General features: G+C 44.7%; 1 protein-coding gene across 1 annotated transcript; it reads right to left on the bottom strand.

Moving 5' to 3' along the window:
• Positions 1 to 574: 574 nt before the first annotated feature.
• DSN1 (DSN1 component of MIS12 kinetochore complex) lies at positions 575 to 17,145 on the bottom strand. The gene is made up of 11 exons (XM_082600628.1): positions 16,828 to 17,145; positions 15,223 to 15,265; positions 14,670 to 14,996; positions 12,276 to 12,349; positions 11,554 to 11,626; positions 9,849 to 9,936; positions 5,511 to 5,570; positions 4,797 to 4,871; positions 2,899 to 3,040; positions 1,940 to 2,027; positions 575 to 1,358 (listed from the first exon to the last, which is right to left on the bottom strand). Exons 2-11 carry the CDS (start codon positions 15,248 to 15,250, stop codon positions 1,255 to 1,257), a joined length of 1,059 nt encoding a protein of 352 aa, XP_082456754.1. The 5' UTR covers positions 15,251 to 15,265; positions 16,828 to 17,145; the 3' UTR covers positions 575 to 1,254.
• Between the last annotated feature and the right edge of the window lie 5,389 nt (positions 17,146 to 22,534).

Below are 22,534 nucleotides of genomic sequence, written 5' to 3'. Positions count from 1 at the left end.
TTCCTGCAACCGTGTGTGGCATACAGCAGGGGCTCTGCAAATCTATGAAAGAATAAGGAATGTAGGTCAAAGCAAGGAGATATCACCTCTCACTAACTGGTGCTTAGGCGAAGGCTTAAGACTTAGGATAATGACTGGGTATTTAAGTGAAATGGATTTTGTCCTAATAGGAGGATCAGAGAATAAGAGACACTAACAATAAATTAGTTGGTGTTTTACTGGTAGTTAATGCTGAGGCGTATCTCCACACTACTGTTCACTTCCAGATCCTGGCAAAGAATCCTATTTTCTGCTAAGCCTTCCCTGCCTTTTCATTTTTTTATACACTCAAAATATACACAGAGGGCTTCCCTGGTGGTGCAGTGGTTGAGAGTCCGCCTGCTGATGCAGGGGACACAGGTTCGTGCCCCGGTCCAGGAAGATCCCACATGCCGCGGAGCGGCTGGGCCCGTGAGCCGTGGCCGCTGAGCCTGCGCGTCCGGAGCCTGTGCTCCGCAACGGGAGAGGCCGCAACAGTGAGAGGCCCGCGTACTGCAAAACAAACAAACAAACAAAAAAACACAGAGACAAGGGAAAGCTTTTAAGTATGTGCAATCTTATAATGCAGATTATTAACAAATATGGAGAACAATGAAAAGAGGTACTTAACCCCTTCTTGCCATGAATCCAGGATTTAGGATGTCGACTCAATATTAAAAGCTAAAGCACACTACAGACACCAGGATATAGAGAATGAGTGGTACTTCCTTCAATTTGGACATGTCGTGATGTGATTTATGTATCCACACGATGCTAACAATGCTCACAACTCCTCTACCTAAAATCACCTTCAAAGCCACACTAGCAATCAGTCCCATCCCTTTACAACCAGAACGACCCCTAAAATGTTTATTGGATTTGGCCCTGAATGACTCTGCGTTGTTCCAAAACCTGAAAAACACCTTCACAAGAGGAAGGTTTCTGATCACAAAGGATATTTAAAAGAAATGGGTCACTAGTTCTCAAGGTCATTCCAAAGCAGAAGTCTCAAGCATTTTGCACATTCTTGGAAAACGTTTCTATATGACATTCTTTCAGATGCATAAGTTCCATCATTTTAAGAAAACAATCGAAGTGCTTTATAGTCAGCCAGTCATCTTCAAAGGCAACGGGGCCGATGTCACAGCTTAGCCCCGGCGTGCAGTTGCCGTGCACTGGGGCACTCTTCCTGTTTCTCTCCTCTGGAGCATCCTGTGGCAGAAGAGCCGCATACGGTCACTGACAAGATTTAGAGTAACGTGTGCTAGGTTGCTTCCGTAGCTGAAGCTTGAGCAGTTTTCGAGCTGGTGAAGGATCTAATTGTTGCGTGCTTCTCTTCCCTGCAGAGAAGAGGAGCCAAAAAATAAATTTCAATTGAATTCAAATACCATTTGTTGAAAACTTACTGTGTGGACACTGTGCCAGACACACAGGAGGGCATTCCAACAACAAATTAGAGCGTGTGCCCTCTACGAGATGGCAGTCTGGTAGGAAAGCCAGCTGCAACGACAACCACAATACCATCCAAGGAATAATGAAGTGAAGGTATGTATAGCACATAATTTAGGGCCGGAGGTGGTCAGGAAAAGTGATGGATAAGTAATGTCAGTGTCCCTTAGTGGATCCTTGAAGAATGAAAAGGGAAAAAAGGAATGGGTATTTCTTAAGTCTTGGATTTACCCAAACAACACAGTTTGTGGATATTTAATTCTCAGTCTACTGTGCTTCTGTGGAATTTACATCTACAAATTTCCCATCAACTTTGAGTACTCACAAAGTAATAGTTATTGTGAGAGGAAAAGAAACCCCACCAGATATAGGCCTTACCCTCTGAGACCATATGTTTTGAAGGGCAGTGTGTATCCGAAGGGCTATGAGACGTAAAACAGTACAAGCTCTGGTCCCCTTAAGACAGGCTTACCGAGCTGTACTGACACCTTCTGGAGGCACTGGGTACTTTCCTCCATAAAGGCGTGCAGCTGCTTCATGGATCCTTGCAGTTCGTCCATCTGCAGATAAAAGACAGCTGTCAATTGTAAGGGTCCAGGCGTCTTTGAGGCTCCTCAAACACGTCAGGCGAGCTCCTGCTCAGGAGCTTTGCTTTTGCTGTTCTTTCAACCTGGAATGCTTATGCCAGACATCCCCACTCCACTCTTCTCCACACTGCTCTATGCCCCAGCAGGCTGACCTGCACAACCTCCAACAAGATCCCATGTCCTCTGGTTTCTGGGTGGGCTTGCCCAAGAGGGAGCCAAGTGCCAGGGAGCTGAATGAGGTCAGGGTATTTTACCCAGGCCCGCTTCCAGAAGGGTCATCTAGAGTTAGCTGTGTCTCTCAACTGAACGTCACGGCTCTCTCAAAGCATCCCATTATATGACTCCCTGCCAGGTGCCACGGTAACTGTTCCTCCCTCCAGCCGACAGGTAATAGCTCAGCTGCCTCTAAGCCCCAGATTACTTTTGGTTTCCTGAAACCCACACTTTTGTACTTAGCCCCTCTGTAAACAGACTCTCCTTGAATTATCATAGGATATCAAATGCCATGTGCTTCCTGTTAATACTTGGGTTGATACACTACTATTCTCCAAAATGTCCTCATGGATCATTCCTCACTTCTTTCAAGTCTTATTAAAGTAGAACCTTAGCAGGACCTTCAACCCCTCTATATAGCAACCTACAGCCCTCCTTCCACCTGATTTATTAGCACTTATCACCATTTATTCGTTTCTTTTCTTCCACTGTCTCTCCATGTTTCCCCAAGGTAGAGTTGAATATACTCTTATCTCATCTAATTATGCATATTCTCCACATCTTTTAATTTCCAAGGATGACAAGGTAGCAAAGCTGGATAACTCAACAAAAGAAACATGAACCAACTTACCACCAACTCCATACAATCAAAGACTTTATTCTGGTTCTGTAATATTTTCTGGTAGTCAGGCTTTGTATTAAGGACTTCACTCTGGGAAGACCCAAGATATGCTGTAGGTTCAACTTCAGTATTTTTGGTTTCAGTTGATCCTCTAAACACAAAACAAAAGAGCTTTCAAATAATTTTATAATCATTTTCTGGGGAAAACAGTAAAGGTTACCTAGGGAAAAAACCTCCTATAAGGCTTTATTAACCTGAATCAATATTCTTCCACCCTGTACTGAAAGTACAGGCTCTCTAACTAACAGAAGATTCTGAGATCATTATCCAATATTAATATTTTTATACCCCTGGACTCCAGGAAATGCTAGAAGGTTAGCTGACTCCACTTAACAGTAAGGTCCATTTACAAAAAGGACTACGCTTGGGGTAAAGCCAAAGCTTGCTATCCTGAAGTCAACGTCTATAATCTTCTCTTTTTTTTTTGCTGTACGTGGGCCTCTCACTGTTGTGGCCTCTCCCTTTGCGGAGCACAGGCTCCGGACGCGCAGGCTCAGCGGCCATGGCTCACGGGCCCAGCCGCTCCACAGCATGTGGGATCTTCCTGGACCGGGGCACGAACCCATGTCCCCTGCATCGGCAGGCGGACTCTCAACCACTGCGCCACCAGGGAAGCCCCGTCTATAATCTTTTACCAAAGAGATGCTGGCCCACTTCAATTATCTAAAGTAACTGAATATAGGGAATTCCCTCGAGGTCCAGTGGTTAGGACTCCGTGCTTTCATGGCCGAGGGTGTGGGTTTGATCCCTGGTTGGGGAACCAAGATCTTGCAAGCTGCACGGTGTGTGGCCAAAAGACCCCAACGACAACCACAAACTGAATATAATGGACAGTTCACGAGAACTGATGATGACTCTTCAGTAACAGCTACTACAATTTACTAAGCGCTTACTGGGTGCCAGACACAGCCGAGCACTTTGCATTTAACCTTATTTAACCCTCATAATAACCCAACGAGGTATGAACTAATATTATCCTCATTTTCAAATGAGGCACTTCAGATTGCTCAAGGTCACAGAAGTAAGGAGTAGTTAGGATTTGAATAGAGACAGTCTGCTTCCAGAAGCATTCCTCTTAACTATTAAGCTATGCCCCCATCAAGTTTTTATTCTGAAACTGCCATCTTATACATTATCTATCTTCATAAATAGAACATTTAAAGGGTGAAGAAAGTAACTGGTAACCATCAATGCTTAGATTGGGGGAGTTTTTCAAACTGTGTTCCTCAAAGCACCTCTCTACTAAGAGGCCACTTTTGCGATTACCATTTTGGCTAATGTTTTATAGTTACATTTCTAGCTAAGATTCTGTTTGGGAAAAAAAGCTTAAAATCATTGGTTTGGATGGTAAAATGAAATCAAAATCTAGCACTTACCCATTTTCTTATGCCTTCAAGACCCAGATAAAGATCCTCTCTCTCCTACACCTCATCTGCCATTACCCATTTCATGTCTGTATCTCCATGAAGGCCCTGGCCAGGGTTCTCTCCCATACCTGCAGCTCAAAGGCCATGTGCTCACTGAAGTCCCTTGATACTGTTCTTGACCCAGCCCCAGGTTGCCAGGTACAGGCCAGAAATGTGCCTGTCTCCCCCACGATGTGGAATGGCAGCCAAGGACACAGAACAGAGGCAATTCTGTTCTTTGACTGAAAATAGTGACAACTCTTCCTTCCCTTCCCCCTCACTCTCCATTTACAAAGTGCTAATATACCCGTTACAGAGAGCTGATGAGTTGATTGGCCTCTAAGAATGGATTCATCGTTCAATTTGTGCTCAGAGAACTGAAATCAATTCAAATCAAATTCCACAAGGTAAAAGCTTCCTATTTCCTGTCACAGATCTAACCTGGATATGATCTCTTCAGCCTCCTCCTGGTAGCGCAGCAAGAGCTGATCCCAACTCTGACGTTCTAAAGAAAACCTATAGGAACAGAAAAAAATTCAGTTAATTTTTGATCACCTCACTCTGAATCACTCAGGGCAACAATAGGTGTGTTAGGTGTCTACTCTGGTTCTAAGATATGAATAAAAAGGTCATAAAAGGATGAGAAAGCATGACCAATTCAGAGGCTATTAATTTTTTTTTTTTTTTTTTTTTTTTTTTTTTTTTGGCGGTACGCGGGCCTCTCACCGCTGTGGCCTCTCCTGTTGCGAAGCACAGGCTCCGGACGTGCAGGCCCAGTGGCCATGGCTCACGGGCCCAGCCGCTCCACGGCATGTGGGATCCCCCCGGACCGGGGCACGAACCCGCATCCCCTGCACCGGCAGGCGGACTCTCAACCACTGCGCCACCAGGGAAGCCCGCGAGGCTATTAATTTACTCAAATCAAACATGAGTTCTTAATATCAAATCCAGATCTTTAGTCTCTAGACTCCATTCTATGAAACTGGCCATCAGTACAGCCCATAAAATCCCAGTGTGCAGCTGTCTAACTTCCAGTGGGGATACACTAGTATTGACACACTGAACAGGATGTTTACTATTCCTTTTTCCCAGGTTTAGTTATTTCCCCCAGATGAATTTAGATTTTCCAACAAAGGTTCACTCATTTTCACTTACTTTGTTATATATTCCTTCATCTCAGCCACTGATGTTTCCAGAGACAAATCTGGTGCTCTTCTAGAATACAGACAGGGTGATGAGATTAACACAAACCTTCCAAGAGCACTTGCTATGGACACCTTACATAATTTTAATGGCAATAAAACATGTTCAGAATTTATCTTTCTTTTTAAAAAAAAACTTTTCTGAAGATTTAAATTTATTTATTTATTTAAAAAGTTTTAATTTATTTTTTTTTGGCTGCGTTGGGTCTTCCTTGCCACATGCAGGCTTTCTCTAGTAGCGCTGAGCAGGGGCTTTGTTGTGGTGTGCGGGCTTCTCATTGTGGTGGCTTCTCTTGCTGCACAGCACGGGCTCTAGGCACGTGGGCTCAGTAGTTGTGGCACACGGGATCTAGAGCACAGGCTCAATAGTTGTGGTGCACGGGCTTAGTTGCTCTGCGGCCATGTGGGATATCTTCCTGGACCAGGGCTCGAACCCGTGTCCCCTGCATTGGCAGGCGGATTCTTTTTTTTTTTTTTTTTTAATTAATTTATTTATTTTTTGGCGGCATTGGGTCTTAGTTGACGGTGGCTTCTCTTGTTGCGGAGCACGAGCTCTAGGCACGCGGGCTTCAGTAGTTGTGGCGCACAGGCTCAGTAGTTGTGGTGCACGGGCCTAGTTGCTCCATGGCATGTGGGATCTTCCCAGACCAGGGCCCGAACCAGTGTCCCCTGCATTGACAGGCAGATTCCCAACCACTGTCCCACCAGGGAAGCCCAGGCAGGCGGATTCTTAACCACTGCGCCACTAGGGAAGTCCCAGAATTTATCTTTCAACAAATATTTATTCTTGGGCTCTATTTCACTTTTGCACCAGGTAACAGCTTTCTCAGTGGTCTCTTCATCATCTATTTCTCTCACCAATTCTAATTCGCACACAGCCAGATTAACCTTTCTTAAAATATTCCTTTAATTTTTTTCCTTGCTTAAAAATTCTGTGACGCTCTACTGCATTCAGAAGAAAAGCCAAAACTCCTTAACCTGGCACTTAAGGTTCACTTAAGGTTCTGGCTCTGTCCAGCTCATTAACTTTGATTCCTATTACCCTTTATCTATTCTGTCTCATATAATGCCATTCAGCATCAAACATCTGAGGGTTTCAATCTCCAAAGTTTTGTTCGCGCCATTTTTTAGCCTCTTCCCTTCCCACTAATCAAAACCTTAGTATCTTTTAAGAACCAACAATACTTTTCCATATAACCATCTTGTCTTCCCACTTAAACTGAAGCTACTGGTTGGATATGTTTTACTTAAACCAATGCCTTGGCTCTGTAGGGCGATTAATCCTAAAGGATAAGCAGGAGGCATTGAAAATGCCAAAATTTTGCAGAGGTACATGGTACTCTACCTGGCAAAAGCAAATCAGTTGTGTCACCGTTCATGTTTTCCTACCAAGGCCTGTGAAAAACAGCCTCTATCACCTCTGGCTGTGATGCAGCAGCCTGTGGCTTAAATATACTGCATTAAGTTATGGGAATATAAACCTTAGTGCTGTTTCATTACCATGCAGAGGCCAAATATGAACAAAAGAATAGCATCCTATATTAATCTACCAAAGATTGGTTATGGGTAACCCAAGTGATTGTATTATAGTTTAATTAATGGAATAAGAAGGGAATAAATAGCTTCAGTGCTGCCTGATAAATGTAATTCTCTCACGGTAAGATATGTACAGTGAAAAACAATAAAGGAGTGCTGATGGAAAAAAAATATATATATATATATACTGTATTAAAAGAGAAGCTATGTTGAACTAAAATATTTTTCATTTCCTGAATAGTAATGTTAATTCTAAGGATCTACAGAAAGGTAGACCTTTCTGAAGTCGAAAGTGTAAGCCCAAGTTACATGATTTGTTACAGGCAGTGGATAGAGGGTTGGGTGCTACCCCTGAAGAGGAACGACCAGTTTGGGGGTGCGACTGCAAAATTTCTCCTAATATTCTTGCTTGCCAACAGCTAAAGAACATAAATTTATCTCCAACTTGCATGGCTAGTGAAGATCTGAAGAGCACTTTTCCTCTCATCTTTCCATGGCTAGTTCCTTCTCACCATCCAGGTCTTATAGGTCTCAGTGCAAAGGTCAAATCACTAGAGGACTTCTCTGAACACTCTAGCTAAAGTTGCCCACCCCTCAAGTCACTCTCATATTTACTGACTTCTTAGATTATCACTATCTGAAATCATTATTTTCTATGTATTTGTTTGACTGTCTCTCCTATTACAATGTATAAGAAGAGAGGTTTTGTTTGATTATTTACCACTATTTATCTCCAGCTTCTAGAAGAGCCTGGTACATAGGAGATGCTGGATAAACATCTGTTGAGTGCATGAACAACTGTCTAATTAAAATAAGAAGTTTTATTTCTCCAAAGAAGACACACAGATGGCCAACAGGCACATGAAAAGATGCTCAACATTGCTAATTATTAGAGAAATGCAAATTAAAACTACAATGAAGTATCATCTCATACCCATCAGAATGGCCATCATTAAAAAGTCTACAGGGAGTTCCCTGGTCTCCTAGTGGTTAGGATTCCAGGCTTTCACTGCCGTGGCCTGGGTTCAATCCCTGGTTGGGGAACTGAGATCTCACAAGCCGTGTGGTGAGAAAAAAAAGTCTACAAAATATGCTGTGGAAAAAGGGGAACCCTCCTAACACTGCTGGTGGGAATGTAAGTTGGTGCAGCTACTATGCAGAACAGTATGGAGGTTCCTTAGAAAACTAAAAATAGAATTACCATATGATCCAGCAACCCCACTCCTGGGCATATGTCCAGAAAAGATGAAAACTCTAATTCAAAAAGATACATGCATCCCAATGTTCATAGCAGCACTATACAATAGCCAAGACATGGAACCAACCTAAGTGTCCATCGACAGATGAGTAAAGATGTGGCATATGTGTACACACACACACACAATGGAGTATTACTCAGCCATAAAAAATAATGAAATAATGCTATTTGCAGCAACATGGATGGACCTAGAGATTATCATACTAAGTAAGTCAGACAAAGAAAGACAAATTCCATATGATATCACTTATATACGGAATCTAAAATACAACACAAATGACTTATTTACAAAACAGAAACAGACTCACAGACATAGAAAACAAACTTATGGGGGACTCCCCTGGTGGTCCATTGGTAAAGAATCCGCCTTACAATGCAGGGGACGCGGGTTTGATTCCTGTCAGGGAACTAAGATTCCACATGCCACAGGGCAACTAAGCCCACGCACCACAACTACTGAGCCTGCACGCCCCGGAGCCTGTGCACCACAACTAGAGAAGAGAAAACCTGCACAACTAGAAAGAAACCCACGTGCTGCAATGAAAGATCCCGCATGCCTCAACGAAGATCCTGCGTGCTGCAACTAAGACCCAACGCAGCCAAAAATAAATAAAAGTAAATAAATAATAAATGTAAAAATCTTAAAAAAAAAAAAAAAGAAAAAAGAAAACAAACTTATGGTTACCAAAGGGGAAAGGGGGTGGGGAGAGATAAATTAGGAGTTTGAGATTAGCAGATAAAAACTAGTGTATATAAAATAGATAAACAACAAGGTCCTACTGTATAGCACAGGGAACTACATTCAATATTCTGTAATAAACCATAATGGAAAAGAATATATGTACATGTAACTGAATCACTTTGCTGTACACCAGAATCTAATACAACATTGTAAATCAACTATACTTTTTTTTTTTTTTTAACATAAAGGTGTCACATTTATTTATTATCTTTGGCTGTGTTGGGTCTTCGTTTCTGTGTGAGGGCTTTCTCTAGTTGCGGCGAGTGGGGTCCACTCTTCATCACGGTGCGCAGGCCTCTCACTGTTGTGGCCTCTCTTATTGCGGAGCACAGGCTCCAGACGTGCAGGCTCAGTAGTTGTGGCTCACGGGTCCAGTTGCTCCGTGGCATGTGGGATCTTCCCAGACTAGGGCTCGAACCCGTGTCCCCTGCATTGGCAGGCAGATTCTCAACCACTGCGCCACCAGGGAAGCCCCTACTATACTTTAATTAAAATTTTTTTTAGGGACTTCCCTCGTGGTCCAGTGGCTAAGACTCTGCAACCCCAATGAAGGGGGCCCAGGTTCGATCCCTGGTCAGGGAACTAGATCCCACATGCTGCAACGAAGATCCACACACGGCAACAAAGATCCCGTGTGCCGCAACTAAGACCCAGTGCGGCCAAATAAATAAATATTTTAAAAAAATTTTTTTAAATAAATAAATAGAAAGTCCTAATTCAATTACAATTTTGGACAGAAGGGGAATTGCTCTTACCCTTCTGAATCTTCAAAACATTTTTGTAGAGTTCCATCATTTTCCAGTCTGTCTGCAAAATGTTTCAATTCTTCAGAAAGAGAAGATGCTAGAGAGAATAGAATAAAATTATATGTTATAAAATAAAGAGAATATAAATTTTCACAGTGAGCTGCTGACAAATATATAATGTACTTAATGTGGTCCCAGCTCTAGGGTCACCTGTTACATTCTCACCCATTTAAAAAAGTGGTATAAATATGCAGGAAGATTTTATCTTTTTTCTTTGGATAGGTATAGATAAAATGAAAGACAACTCCTTTTTATAACATTTATAATAGTGTTTTTTACACTTGACTGGTGAAAAAGCATTTAAAAAGATGTATCCGCACGGACATTTCATTCTTTTCAACAGATTTGATCTGCTGGCACTGGGTGGAAGAACATTACAGAAGTCAGGCAATGGGCAAGAGTGTAATGAGAAATGTTGGAGGCAAATAAAGAATTATGGGCATAAGGTAAAAACAGGTCTCTGCTTAAATTTGGAAGAGTTCACAATTAAATTCAGGTGAGGAATGCAGAGGGGAAAAGATATGTTAAACAGCTATCAAAATAACCTGGGCATATCTACTCTAATTATGGTGATAGTGCAGTTCTGAGATACATAGCTTTAACTGGCAAGTAAGTCTGAGTTCATGTATTTTCTAGGTCTTTTAAGTGGGTAACACTGAGTATTTCTGACCTGGATGATTGTGTAATGACACTGTAAGGAGAACAGCTACTTTCTGGAAAGCTGAAAACTGATTTCTAGGAAAGAATATTTATAACTTACATCACAGACAAACAGCTAATTTCCTTAATATATAAAGAGTTCCTACAAAATCAATATAAAAGAGCCAATATCCCAATTTTTAAAAGTGAACAAAGGATATGGACAGACAATACACAGAAAATAAAGCACAAATGGCTCTCCTCTAAAAATATGAAAAAATTATTATCCTCTTCAAAAGAAAAAGAAACACAGATTAAAAGTACAAAAAATACCTTTTATCACCAATTAAATAGTAAAATATCTAAACTTTTAGGTACAGTATAATTATACTAGTTAATTTCCAATCTAGAAATTTATCTTACTTTTACTTGAATATGTGCCAAAAGGCTGGTATAAAAAGGTATTCATTATCCATTCATTGCAACAGTAGAAGACTGAAAACAACTCTAAAAGTCCACCAGTAAAAAACTGGTTAAATCAAATATGGTACACTTATAAAATGGAGTATCATGGAGCTACTAAAATGTCAAGACGGCTCTGTAAGTGTGATATAGAACTATCCGCAAGATAAATTAAGTTAAAAAAAAAACACAAGGTAAAGAACAGTGTAGAGTGGTTTACTCATTTGATTTCAATGGATAAATGTTTAGAAATGCAATAAATCTCTCTGCAAGGATACACAAGAAGCTGGCGACTGCGGTTGCCTCTGGGAGGAAAGAACTGTGATTGGGGTCACGGTGGAAGAGAGGCTCACTTTTGTCACTTTTGGACCTTCTGAACTTCATAAACATATACTCTTATTTTTTAAAATGCAACTCCCCCAAAAAAGGAGGGGAGCTGGTTTTGTGAGGCAGCAGTTCCTGTAAGTGGGGATCCTGAGAATATGGGGCTTCAATTGACCTTCACAGGTACAGACCAAGGTCAAAGCTCACTGGTCTAGTCTTAGTAACTTACCTTTGGCTCTAAAACTTTCAAGACTGAAGCCCTCAGTGCCCCTTAGGAAAGGTTCAAGTTTCTGAACAGAGAACTAAATAAAGAAAAGCATTTTCAGTACAACAACCAAGATTACCCAGGCCAGTCCCAAGTTCATGTAATTTTATGACGTTTAATAAATGTGAGTAAACATGATTTAATTCTACACCCAAGATTTTTCACATAAGCAAAACAAAATGAGAAAATCAAAAGGTAAGGGGAAAACTCTCTGTTGCCTAGACTATATGATTTGATTTTTGATTCAGGAAAAGAAATGGTCATTTAATTCACACAAATGACTTGCTTATCTAAACTGATGTGATCACCGGTCAGCCATATAACACCAACTTAGAATGCAGTCAGACCTCAAATGACTGCTTAAACTTAGATTTGACCTCCACTCACTGTAAATTCCCATCATTTGCTGCCAGTGAGCAAAATATACTACATCAGGGAAGTCTGACTGTTAAGTGCTCAGCAACAGCAGCCCCGATGGGACTGGTAGAGCCTAGTCCAGAGACAGATCAGCTCGTGGGATTAAAGCTGGCTTTTAAATGAATCCCACTAGAGAGAAGTATCTTTTACCCTTTACCGATAAATCACACAGTACTGATCTCTCTTTGGGGATGTCACAGTAACAGTTTAAAAAAAAAAAAAAGAAAAGAAAAGAAGAAGAAAGCATTTCCCAATCGTGAGACTCTCACCTGGAAACTGGAAAGCAGGAGACAGCCCAGCCGTTTGCTTTCTGCTATGTTGACACTGATGGATCTGCAGAGCTCTAACATAAAATATCACCACATTGAAGGAGATGGATACTTAGACAGGTAGCAAAGTAAAAAAAAACTGAAAAATTCCCTCCCCCTTGATGCAGTCCAACTTAGGAAAACCCAAGCAGCCTTCTCTAATTAAAGGGAGAATTCATATATAGTCACATCTAATTTGTTTAAGATCACCAAAGAATGACATTTACCCATCTGTGCATCCTAACTTTGAAAAGTTATAAGAACCTTTTATGTACTACATTAAAATCTTGTCTTGCTAAACAACGTAGATTAAAAAAAAAATTTAACTCCTTTTATGTTTTATATTCACCATTTTCAGAAAGGAGGTGGGAATATTTCAGTATTTCTATGACAGGCACTGCAGTGTGCTTTAAATACACTGTCTTGGGACTTCCCTGGCAGTCCAGTGGTTAAAGACTCTGTGCTCCCAGTGAAGGGGGCGGGGGTTTGATCCCTGATCGGGGAAGTAAGATCCCACATGCTGTGTGGCGCAGCCATGAATGAATGAATGAACGAATGAATAAATACATACATACATACATACACTGTCTTTAAGAATCTTCTTATAAACTATGAGCTCCATTTTACGGATGGGGAAATTGAAGCTCAGAGGGGATATAACTTGTTTGAAGCCAGAGACTGGTGGAGCCAGAATTCAACCCCAAGTCCATCACCAAAACCTGTTTTCCCACTAATACCATGCTGCCTCTCTATAATGACCTAATGATACATTAATAGTAATTTGTTGAACACTTGCTATCTAAAAGGCATTTTATTAAACGCTATACACACCTCATTAAAACTTGAGGCAAGTATCTTATCTGGGTGAATCTTTATTTTTTTCCCCACACTGCCCGGCATGTGGGATCTTCCAAGACCAGGGATCAAACCACTGCCCCCTGCAGTGGAAGCACAGAGTCTTAACCACTGGACCGCCAGGGAAGCCCCAAGTATCTTATCAACTCCATTTGACAAAGGTTAGGCAATAGGTAACTTGCCCAAGGTCACACAGTGAGTCAGCCAGAACTGTACGGGCATTTTACATAATTATGCCACTGAATCCTCAAACAATTAGAAGACATAGATACTGTTTTTTCGATGATGTTCATTTAAAAACATCAACTATTATACAGCAAAGGAAATTTGCTTTGAGAATTGGGAGAGATACATGTCTTTTTGCCCTCCAGCTTCAGCTGGCTGTGTTTTTAAAGTTCTTTTGTGCCCTCTCTTGATTACTTCTCCTTGCTTTTAGTCATGAAAAACTGGATACCTTCTGCCTATAACCAAAGAAACTTGGCAAGTGGCTGGTAGTGACCAGGAGATAACAAATCTTACTATGCATCAGTAATTTTCTATTGCACAGAACTTTAGGCCCACATGCTCTGGAACAGAGATGCAGGTTAGGGCAATCTTAGGAAACTGAAGTTTCTTGGCACGTCCATGGAGTAAAGTGAATGAGCCTAATTGTGGCAGCAATTTTCTGATATGCTACATGGCTGTTTTTACCCAGAATTCCTTCTAAACATCAGACCATCTGGAAGTGAGGTGATGTCTTTAAAATAATCATCACGCTTAACACTTGAACTATTTCTTTACCATGTGCCAAGTACTGTGCTATATATCAACTCATTTAATTCTTACACAACCCCGTAAAATAGGTATTATTTCATCCCATTTACTGATGAGGACCGTAAGGCAAAGGAGGTTAAGGGACCTGCTCGAGGTCATACAGCTAGTAAGGTCTTCCGGAAATGTGTTACTTTCCACATTAAATTTTGTACTTCAATGCTTACTGAGATGCTATTATTATAAATTCATACAAAATCACATTCAAATACAGCATGTCTAAAAAACTAGGTTTTTACCCTAGATATTTTTATGTGTCCTTCCCTCTGAGATATTTTCAGTTATAAAGCCTAAAATCAGGTAGCGACCCATCCACCTTCTGTTCTGCTTAAGGATATGAGGCCAAAAGCCACAGGAAGAAATCTTTACTTCTAGCAAAGGCGAATGTTGAACATTCACTTAGCAGAGGTGAGTGTTGAACAACCATAAATCAGGTTTTCAGTTCATGGTATAGATTATAGTGGGTAGCTAATAACATAATATAAATAGCAATGATACTGAATACTTACTAGGTGTTTGACATCAGTACTTATAATCTTAGGATACTCCTACAGATGAGGAAACTGAAGCTCAGAGAGATTTGCTCAGTCACATAGCTAGTAAGCAGCAAAGTCAAGTCTATCTGTCTCCCATACCTCACTGCCTCTTACTGAGCTGGAACTCCATTGTCTTATGTACATGGCACCCCACCTGTGATGCCCTGATGAAAGGGAGGCAGTGACTTCCGCCGGTTCGTTTCTTTCATACTTGCTCGCCGCCAGGATTGCCTCCTGTCTTGATGACGGGCACACTGTTCTTGGGGGGACAAATAAAGGGACCTGGACTGAAGTCCTTCCTGGTGGCTGGGATCACAACTTTCCCCTTTTTTAGGGCTAGAGCCAAGGTGAATCTGTTCCTTTGAAACGCCTTCAGTCATCTCCAGGGAGGTGGACGAATTACCACACGCTTCCGCAGGCTTGCGATCTGATTCCAATTGATGATCATGAGTCTTGGATGCCACTGGTTCCTCTTCTAGCACTTGTTATAAAAAAAGTCAAAATACAGAATCAAACCCATCACAACTAAGTATCTGTGCAAAAAAGTGGAAAAAGGAAATGTATGCCCCAGATCATCGAAACACTGAGGAAGCATCTCTGCAAATACGTGAATAAGTGCTTTCAAGTCCACCAGGAGCCAGTAAAGTATTTAGGTAAAGCTCAGGAACCTGAACCCAAGAGGTACTGAATGTCACTACAGTACTCACCTTCTACAATCTCTGATCTAGAAGTCATCCTGGGTGGAGAGCCCTGAAAACAGGAAAATGAGGTGATCTGTTCTCCACATTTCAGTCCCAGTCTTGCTGGGGCTTTACTACCCCAGAATCGGCCTTGTGCTTTCTAATCTCTTTGAACTGCCCCTCTTTGCCCCATGAAATTCTACCTGCCTGACAAGGCCCAGTCCAACCCCGCCTCACCCACCTCCTCCAGAGAACATCTGCACAGCTCATCACCTCCTGTTCTCAATTTCTACAGAATTCATCACTAGAAATACTCACCTTAACGTGTAGCCCATCTTATTTCCCAATTATTTTGTGTTTAACAAGTGCCTAAGTGCATAATTCAGTTGATGGCATTATGATCTACATGGTCTTCAAAACATCAAAAAATCACATTATCCTTGATTAATTCTAAGATCCAAAGGTCTGTTCATTCTACTTCCAACAGTCTCTACAACTCTTCCCCGTTTCCCATTATCGATTTAGTTCAGATATCATAATTTCTACCACTCTCCCCCACATCCCCCAAGAATCTAACAGTCTCTCCACTAGTTTTTCCTACATGCAGCATTGCTCCTCTCCAATCCATTCTTATTTATTTTATTTATTTTACTTTTGGCCGCGCCGTTTGTGGGATCTTAGCTCCCCTGCCAGGGACTGAACCCTGGCCCTCACAGTGACAGCACGGAGTCCTAACCATCGGACCGCTGGGGAATTCCCTCCAATCCATTCTTTAGACAGCAGCAGAGATTCCTCCAGTGTACTCAACACCTTCCAGAAGCTAGTCCTAACTAGTACCCATTCCTGCTTTCTCCTGCCACTCCCATTCCATGCACCACTTTTGACTCTTTGCACACATTGCCTGTAAAGCTTATTCATCCTTCCCAATCGAGCTCAAGTGTGACGCTTTCACACCACTTCTCTTTGGCAGAGTTGGCTGCTCCACCCCTAGGTCTCCCTAGCACTGGCTGTAAAGTCCGTTTACATGTCTGCCTCCCCGGCCAGACTGTATTTCTAGAGCCTGTTACAGACAACTAACGGACTGGAAAAGGGCAGGGACATGACTGAGGCATCTCTACATCGTCCATGCTTCCCCACCCCCATCCCCAACAGAAATCGGTGCGTTGCGGGGTGCTTAGTAAACAGAAATGAATATATGCGAAGGGACAACATGGCAAAGATAACAGAACAACGAGGGGTAGGTCGAGGATCTACATCGCCCCAGTAACGACTGTATCACTCAGATGAAAGCCTGGATAATAGCAGCAATCACTGTCGCCCGTTAAGCGCTTATTACATGCCAGGACCTGTGTGTGTATGCAAACAATTTACTTGCATCACTATCCCGTTTAATCCTTTCCAAGCTCTGTAAGTACCATCATCAATTCCACGTTGCAGATAGGAGGACTGAGGTTCAGAGGGGCAAAAGCCTGGCCCAAACTTGTTGTGCAGCCAGCCTGGAGCAGAGGCGAAATTCCAACCCCGGCCTGAGACCCACCCCCAGCCTTCAACTACTGTTCTGGAGTTTAGACCGCTGGCTCGGCAAACAGGCCCCGACCGAGAGGCGCCGCCCGGCCTCGGGTCTCCTCTTACCCGGAGATGGCTGCAGCGCCCCCCTAGTCCCCGCTGTCGGGGGTGACGACGGGTTGGGTCTGGGCTGGGCCGAGGTGTCCGATCCCAAAGAGGATGGTGCGCGGGTAAGCGGGGCCGCGTCCAGGGAGAGGTCTGCGACTTCCTGACCTCAGAGCGACGCCCGTCCAGCCCAAAGCCTCCGTCCCCGAAAAACAAGGCCGCAGGCCACTCTCCGCGGCCCCGGAGACCCCCGCACGACCTGCGCTAAAGCGTCTGCTCCTTCCTGGTCTGGGCCCGCTTGGCGATCCGCCGCCCGCGCCCGCCCCGCCTCTGGTGAAACTCCCGCCAGCCGAGGGCGCATGCGCCGCCGGCGACCTCCAGGGCTGGCGCACGCGCACGCGCAGAATGTCGGCTTCACTCAAGGTGCATGCGCAAACTGGTGTTCAAGACTCTTGTTGCCCCGCCCTCTTCGTCCAAGTTCTTCCCAACCCAGACTTTGTCACGTTACACCTCCTCAGTTACGCCACGCCCAGGGAGTCATTAACTGGGTCCCATCACACCAGTGTATCCTTTGCGCCCAGTATGCCTAGAGTCTTGCTAAGATGGGGAACAGAGGTCCAGGGAGGTACTTGCCAAAGGAATACAAGGCATTAGCGGGTGGGCAGTGATGCCTGCTCCGTCGCTAGGCCATGGTCACCCCTCCTTTTATCTTCTTAACGCTGAAAATGTGGACCATGACTCTCACACTTTTTCCAGTCCTGCTCTAGCACATATTCTCCCTTTGTGGTCCCTTCTATACTTGGCAAAGTTCAAGAACTCTCCTTTGTAACCTCACTGCAGGCCAGCCCCTCCCCAAACTGCTTGCCTCTCCTCTCGTCATCTCCCATTGCTTCTACTCCTTTGCTCAAGCCATTCCCTCTGCCTGGGAAGCCCTTCAAGCCTTTTGTTCTTGGCAAAATTCTCCGATTTTAAGCCTCAGCTGAGGATTCATCTCTCTCAGAGCCTTCTCTGAGGCCCCAGGCTGAAAAGCAGATCCCCCTTCTGTGCTCCCAGGAGCCCAGCCTGTGCCTGGTCCACTATCCCTTGCTGGCTTGCGGGCTCCCAGATAGCAGACTGCTGCTTTAGCACCCAGCATGATCTTCCAGCCCCAATCACGCCTTCACATGATTGCAGCCTGATTGACACTTGACTGCACCCTCAGGAGACCCTGAGTCAGAACTACTCAGCTCCCGAATTCCTGACCCACAGCATCTGTGATATAATAAACATTTGGGCATAATTAATTCTACTGTAATAGATAATTAATCCATGTCCTTTTTTATGATAAATTTTGGAAAGTCTTTTGTAGAAAGTTTCAATTCCTTTTTTTTTTTTTTTTTGGCCAGCAGGATCCTAGTTCCCTGACCAGGGATTCAAACCCATGCCCCCTGCAGTGGAAGCGCAGAGTCCTAACCAATGGAGCTCCAGGGAATTCCCTCAATTCCATTTTTGATGACTCTGCATTTATTTCTCAGTGGCCATACCATCCTTCATGGGAGACTCTGAGGTGTCAGCAGTCAGTAGCCAGGAACCCCTGGTGGCTCCTCCCAAGTGACCCCCAAACCAGCCAGCTGGCTGTGGCATTCCCAGGGCTCCTTCCTTCCCAGGCAGCTGGGTGTGGGGTAGAGTCAAGTTTCAAATCTGCTGAGCACCCCACCCACCCAAAATGAGAAATCAGAGAAGAGGCCAAGTCCATGGAAACTGTTCATATGACATACTTTATTTCCAATCTACAACCATTAAAAATGCTTTGTAAGTTTACACTGTACAGTTAGTTATTCTCATGTCTGAAATAAGACACGGGGGCAAGGAGAGCTGGCGGATTGGACCATGGTTGTCCTAGCACCCAATCCATCCTGGGAAAGAGCCTTCTGAAGACAGGAGTGGGGAGGAGAAACAGCGGACAGGAGAGGTGGACAGTTTGGCCCAAGGATGCCCTTAGTCCCTTCCCTCCCAAAGACCTTTCCCTGGGGAACCCTTAGGGCCCACAGCTGCAGGGTCCACACCAGGAAACCAGGATGGTTAGGAAGGGGGCTTCACAGTATTGGCGGGGTTTGGGGAGGGGGGCCAGGAGGAGGAGGAGGAGGGACAGCTTCTGGCTCTCTTCCCCAGCCACTGGGGGTTGGAGCTGCTTTTTGGCCCTGTCTACAAGGTCTCCCTAGAGGTGAGAGGAAGAGGAGCTGGCTGGGGATTTAGGAGTCTTTCTTTGAGGAGTTGTTTCTTTCCATTTGAAGAGAGGCCATAAGCCTATGGTGAGGTTCCCAAGGGATAAACGGTCTCAGGGTCTTTTGTCTCCCACCCCCACCCCCCAGGACGCCCACCTGCTGCCCGGCTGGCACAACCCTACACAATCTTTTGTAAAACCCAGACAAGTAGGAGAAGTGGGTAGAACTGGAACCAAGCCAGGGGCAGGGAAAGGAAAAACGTATGCCTTCTGCCAGCCCCCCAGTTTCCAGGAAGAGGAGAACATAGTTTTGTTTTGCTTTGGGTAGGGGCAGGGAGGGTTCACAATCTCTCAGGAGTCCAGATGAGGTTGGTGTTTCCTGTTCCTGGTCAGGGCCAGCCTCAGTCCCTCACCAGGCCACACTATTTGCTGGTCTAGATCAGCAGGTGGCAAACTCCTGTGTATATCAGAATCACCTGGAGGGCTTGTTAAACCCCAGCTTGCTGGCCAACCACCCCCCCAAAGGTTCTGTTCCATAGGTCTTGAGTGGGCCCAATACTTTGCATGTCTATCAAGTGCCCAGGTGTTGCTCCTGCTTCTTTGAGAACCTCCAGGCATCTCATCCTCAGCAACCTGGTGCCCCAAGACAGTGCCAGGGAGCTGGGCCACAGCTGGCAAGGCCTTGCCTTAGGGGCACCAAAATATCTGGGAAGCTGCTGGGCACAGACTTGTGGTGAGCCCCCTGTGCGGAGAAGTAAACTAAGGCACAGAGATCAGTGGCGGAGCTGAGAGAGGAGCCAGGATACCAGGGCTCAGTGGAGAGAGGATGATGATGCAGGACTCCAAAACATGAGGGGTGCTCTGGGGCCCTAAGGACCATCCTCGTGCTTATCATAAAATCATACAACCAGCCAAACACAGAGAAGTTAAGACATCTCCTGGGCCAGGTCTCCAGACTCCTGGCTGAGGTTCCTTTTCATGGGAGCAGTCTGAGTGGTATCAGAATGGAGAGTGACAAGGTGGCCAGGCCCTGAAGACTTCGGCCCTTCAAGGATGCTTAGGGGAAACCAAAGCTCCTTTCCTTAGACCCTGGGGTCCAGGGGGCTGGTGAAGGGCAGTAAGGGAGTGGAGTAGGGCTGATGGGATACACAAGGTAGGGTCCAAGAAGAGTGCAGGAGGGGCGGGGAAGAGCCCTGGGCAGGGGACTCAGGCCCAGCATCATGTCACCAGCCCCCTTCCGTTCTTGGGTCTGTGGACTTTCCAAACCGCAAACACTGTTGGGAGGGGTAAGGGGTAGTGCCAGGGTGGGCTACAGGTTCTGCCAGGGAAAGCTGTTCCAGAGGCCGTGAGGTCCAGGGAAGAGTGGAGAGTATGGGGGATGTCAAATGGACAGACAGATGGACGGATGGCCAGGGAGAGAAGAACCCAAGCCAGGCTGTATCTACTTTCCAAACAAGGCCATGTGGGACTGGGCAGGATAGAGAAGGCCAAAATGGGGGATCCAAGTTCCCCCCCAGTTCCCAGTGGAAAGTGTTGAGGTCTTGCCGGGAGGCTGTGGACAGAAGAAAATGGGGCTCAAGGGTGGGATGGGGGGATGTCTTTCTGGCCTTGGGTGGGGGGGTGGTCACTGGGGCCAAGCCCAGCCTGAGGCATTGGGGAAAGGTTCCCCCTTGGGTGTGAGGAAACACAAAATAAAACAGAACCCAGGGAATACAACCAGGTCTGAAAGCAAACATCCGGAGTTGGGAGACCACAGACACGGGACGATGGGAATGTGAGGCTGAGGGCACAGGGAGGGGGTTGCCGAGGTTACAGGGAAATCCACGGGAGACGAGTGGAGCTGGGGAGGCCGTTCTGGGAGGGCTGAGGCATGGGTGCTACAAGGAAGCCTGGGGCTCAGAAGAGGAAAACCTGGCCATGGGTCAGGGCCACTCACTCTGCTGGTGGGAATCAGCTGGAGAAGAGGAGGGAGGAGGAGGGGAAGCTTTGGAGGAAGATGTTAAAAGAGAGGATGGGTGGGCAGTAGGGAGCAAACATACAGCCCAGAGAGAGGAAGGGGTTCAACCAAGACCACGGAATGGTAGGTGGGGGGTGTCTCACTCACCACTGGGGATGCAGAACCTGATGGGAGTCAGGAAGCCTGGGTTCTGGTCCTGATTCAGCCTTTAACCTGCTGTCTGACCTTGGGTGAGCCACTCTCTCCCTTCTCTGGGCCTGACTCCTCATCCAAAAAAGTGAGGGGATTCGACACAAAAGGACAAACACTGTATGTATGATTCCACTTATATGAGGTGCTTAGACTAGGCAAATTCATAGAGACAGAAAGTAAAACAGAGGTTACAGGGGCTGGGGGAGAGGGATGGGGAGTTATTGTTTAGTGGGTATAGAGTTTCAGTTTGGGGTGATAAAAAGTTCTGGAAGTGGAGAGTGGTAATGGTTGTATCAACACAATATTGTGAATGTATTTAAAGCCACTTAAAAATGTCTATGTCTTATGTATGTTTTGCCACAATTTAAAAAAAAGCGAGGGGGTAGGTCCAGTTTATTTTTCTTTCTATTCACTAAGACTAGTGAAGGGTGTATCACCCCTAGGGCCAGGGCACCAGGAGGCTGGTGTGGGGACAATGAGTGTGATCAGACCACTTTCCATGGGTGTAGAACCTTATGCTTTCCCAGGTAGATTCACAGGCACAGTACTGTATTTGGTCCTCAGCACAGCCATGCCAGGGCATTCTCCCACTTTATAGCTGGAAGAACTGAGGACAGACTAGCCACAGGCTCCGGGGCCAAGGTCATTCAAGTTGGTGGCCATTTATTATTATTTTAAAAATAGTGACCTGGAAACCATCCTTGCATCTTAGGTTCACACTGCAACCGGCTTAGTGGACTTTGAAGGAAGGACACATGCTCGAAATTAGCAGCAGAAGAGTTTGTCCCCTGGGGCAACTATGGTTACATCCCATGACTGGATGATGACATGCTTCCCTTTTTACCGTGATGTGCTTCCCTTTTTACTGTGGCTGCCAGGAAACTCAAGAGTAAAATTTAATTGCAGGATTATGGGAATCATGTCAGATAGATTTAGGGCATGATAATTCCTCTTGCTTTTTTACTTTCTTTGTACTTTTTTTTTTTTTTTTGGCTGCGCCGTGAGGCATTTGGGATCTTAGTTCCCCTACCAGGGATCGAACCCGTAACCCCTGCCGTGGAAGCACAGAGTCTTAACCACTGGACCGCCAAGGAAGTTCCTGACTTTCTTTTTTTCTGTTGTCTTACTGATCCTTATGACTAAGATTGTAAATTGCCTCCAGTGCTTTTTGGAAATTCTCAGCATAATTAAATCAGAGCTGGCTTGAGGACCAGGTCCCCTATTTACCAGCTCAGTGCTCTTTTTAAGATAGAACATCATGGTTATCTGGTTAAAAAAAGATGGCCTAACTGTCAGGGCTGTGAACATCAATGGTGTGGCCACTGGTACTCAGGATATCCCTAGGAATTTGTTAGATACGCAGATTCCTGGCCCAG

The sequence above is a fragment of the Mesoplodon mirus genome (genome assembly GCF_964341445.2).
Source record: "Mesoplodon mirus genome assembly, chromosome: 15".
Lineage (NCBI taxonomy): Eukaryota > Metazoa > Chordata > Mammalia > Artiodactyla > Ziphiidae > Mesoplodon > Mesoplodon mirus.
The sequence above is the reverse complement of the archived record's forward strand: the minus strand, read 5'-3'. Positions and strand labels throughout refer to the sequence as shown.

Bases quoted from the DNA above. Each gene is read 5' to 3' on its own strand.
- DSN1 (XM_082600628.1), bottom strand. From the start codon at position 15,250: ATGACTTCTAGATCAGAGATTGTAGAAG. The intron at 12,350-14,669 runs GTGGGGTGCCAT...ATTTTATGTTAG, and splicing joins CTTTCATCAGGGCATCACAG to AGCTCTGCAGATCCATCAGT. The intron at 5,571-9,848 runs GTAAGAGCAATT...TCTGTATTCTAG, and splicing joins TGTTTTGAAGATTCAGAAGG to AAGAGCACCAGATTTGTCTC.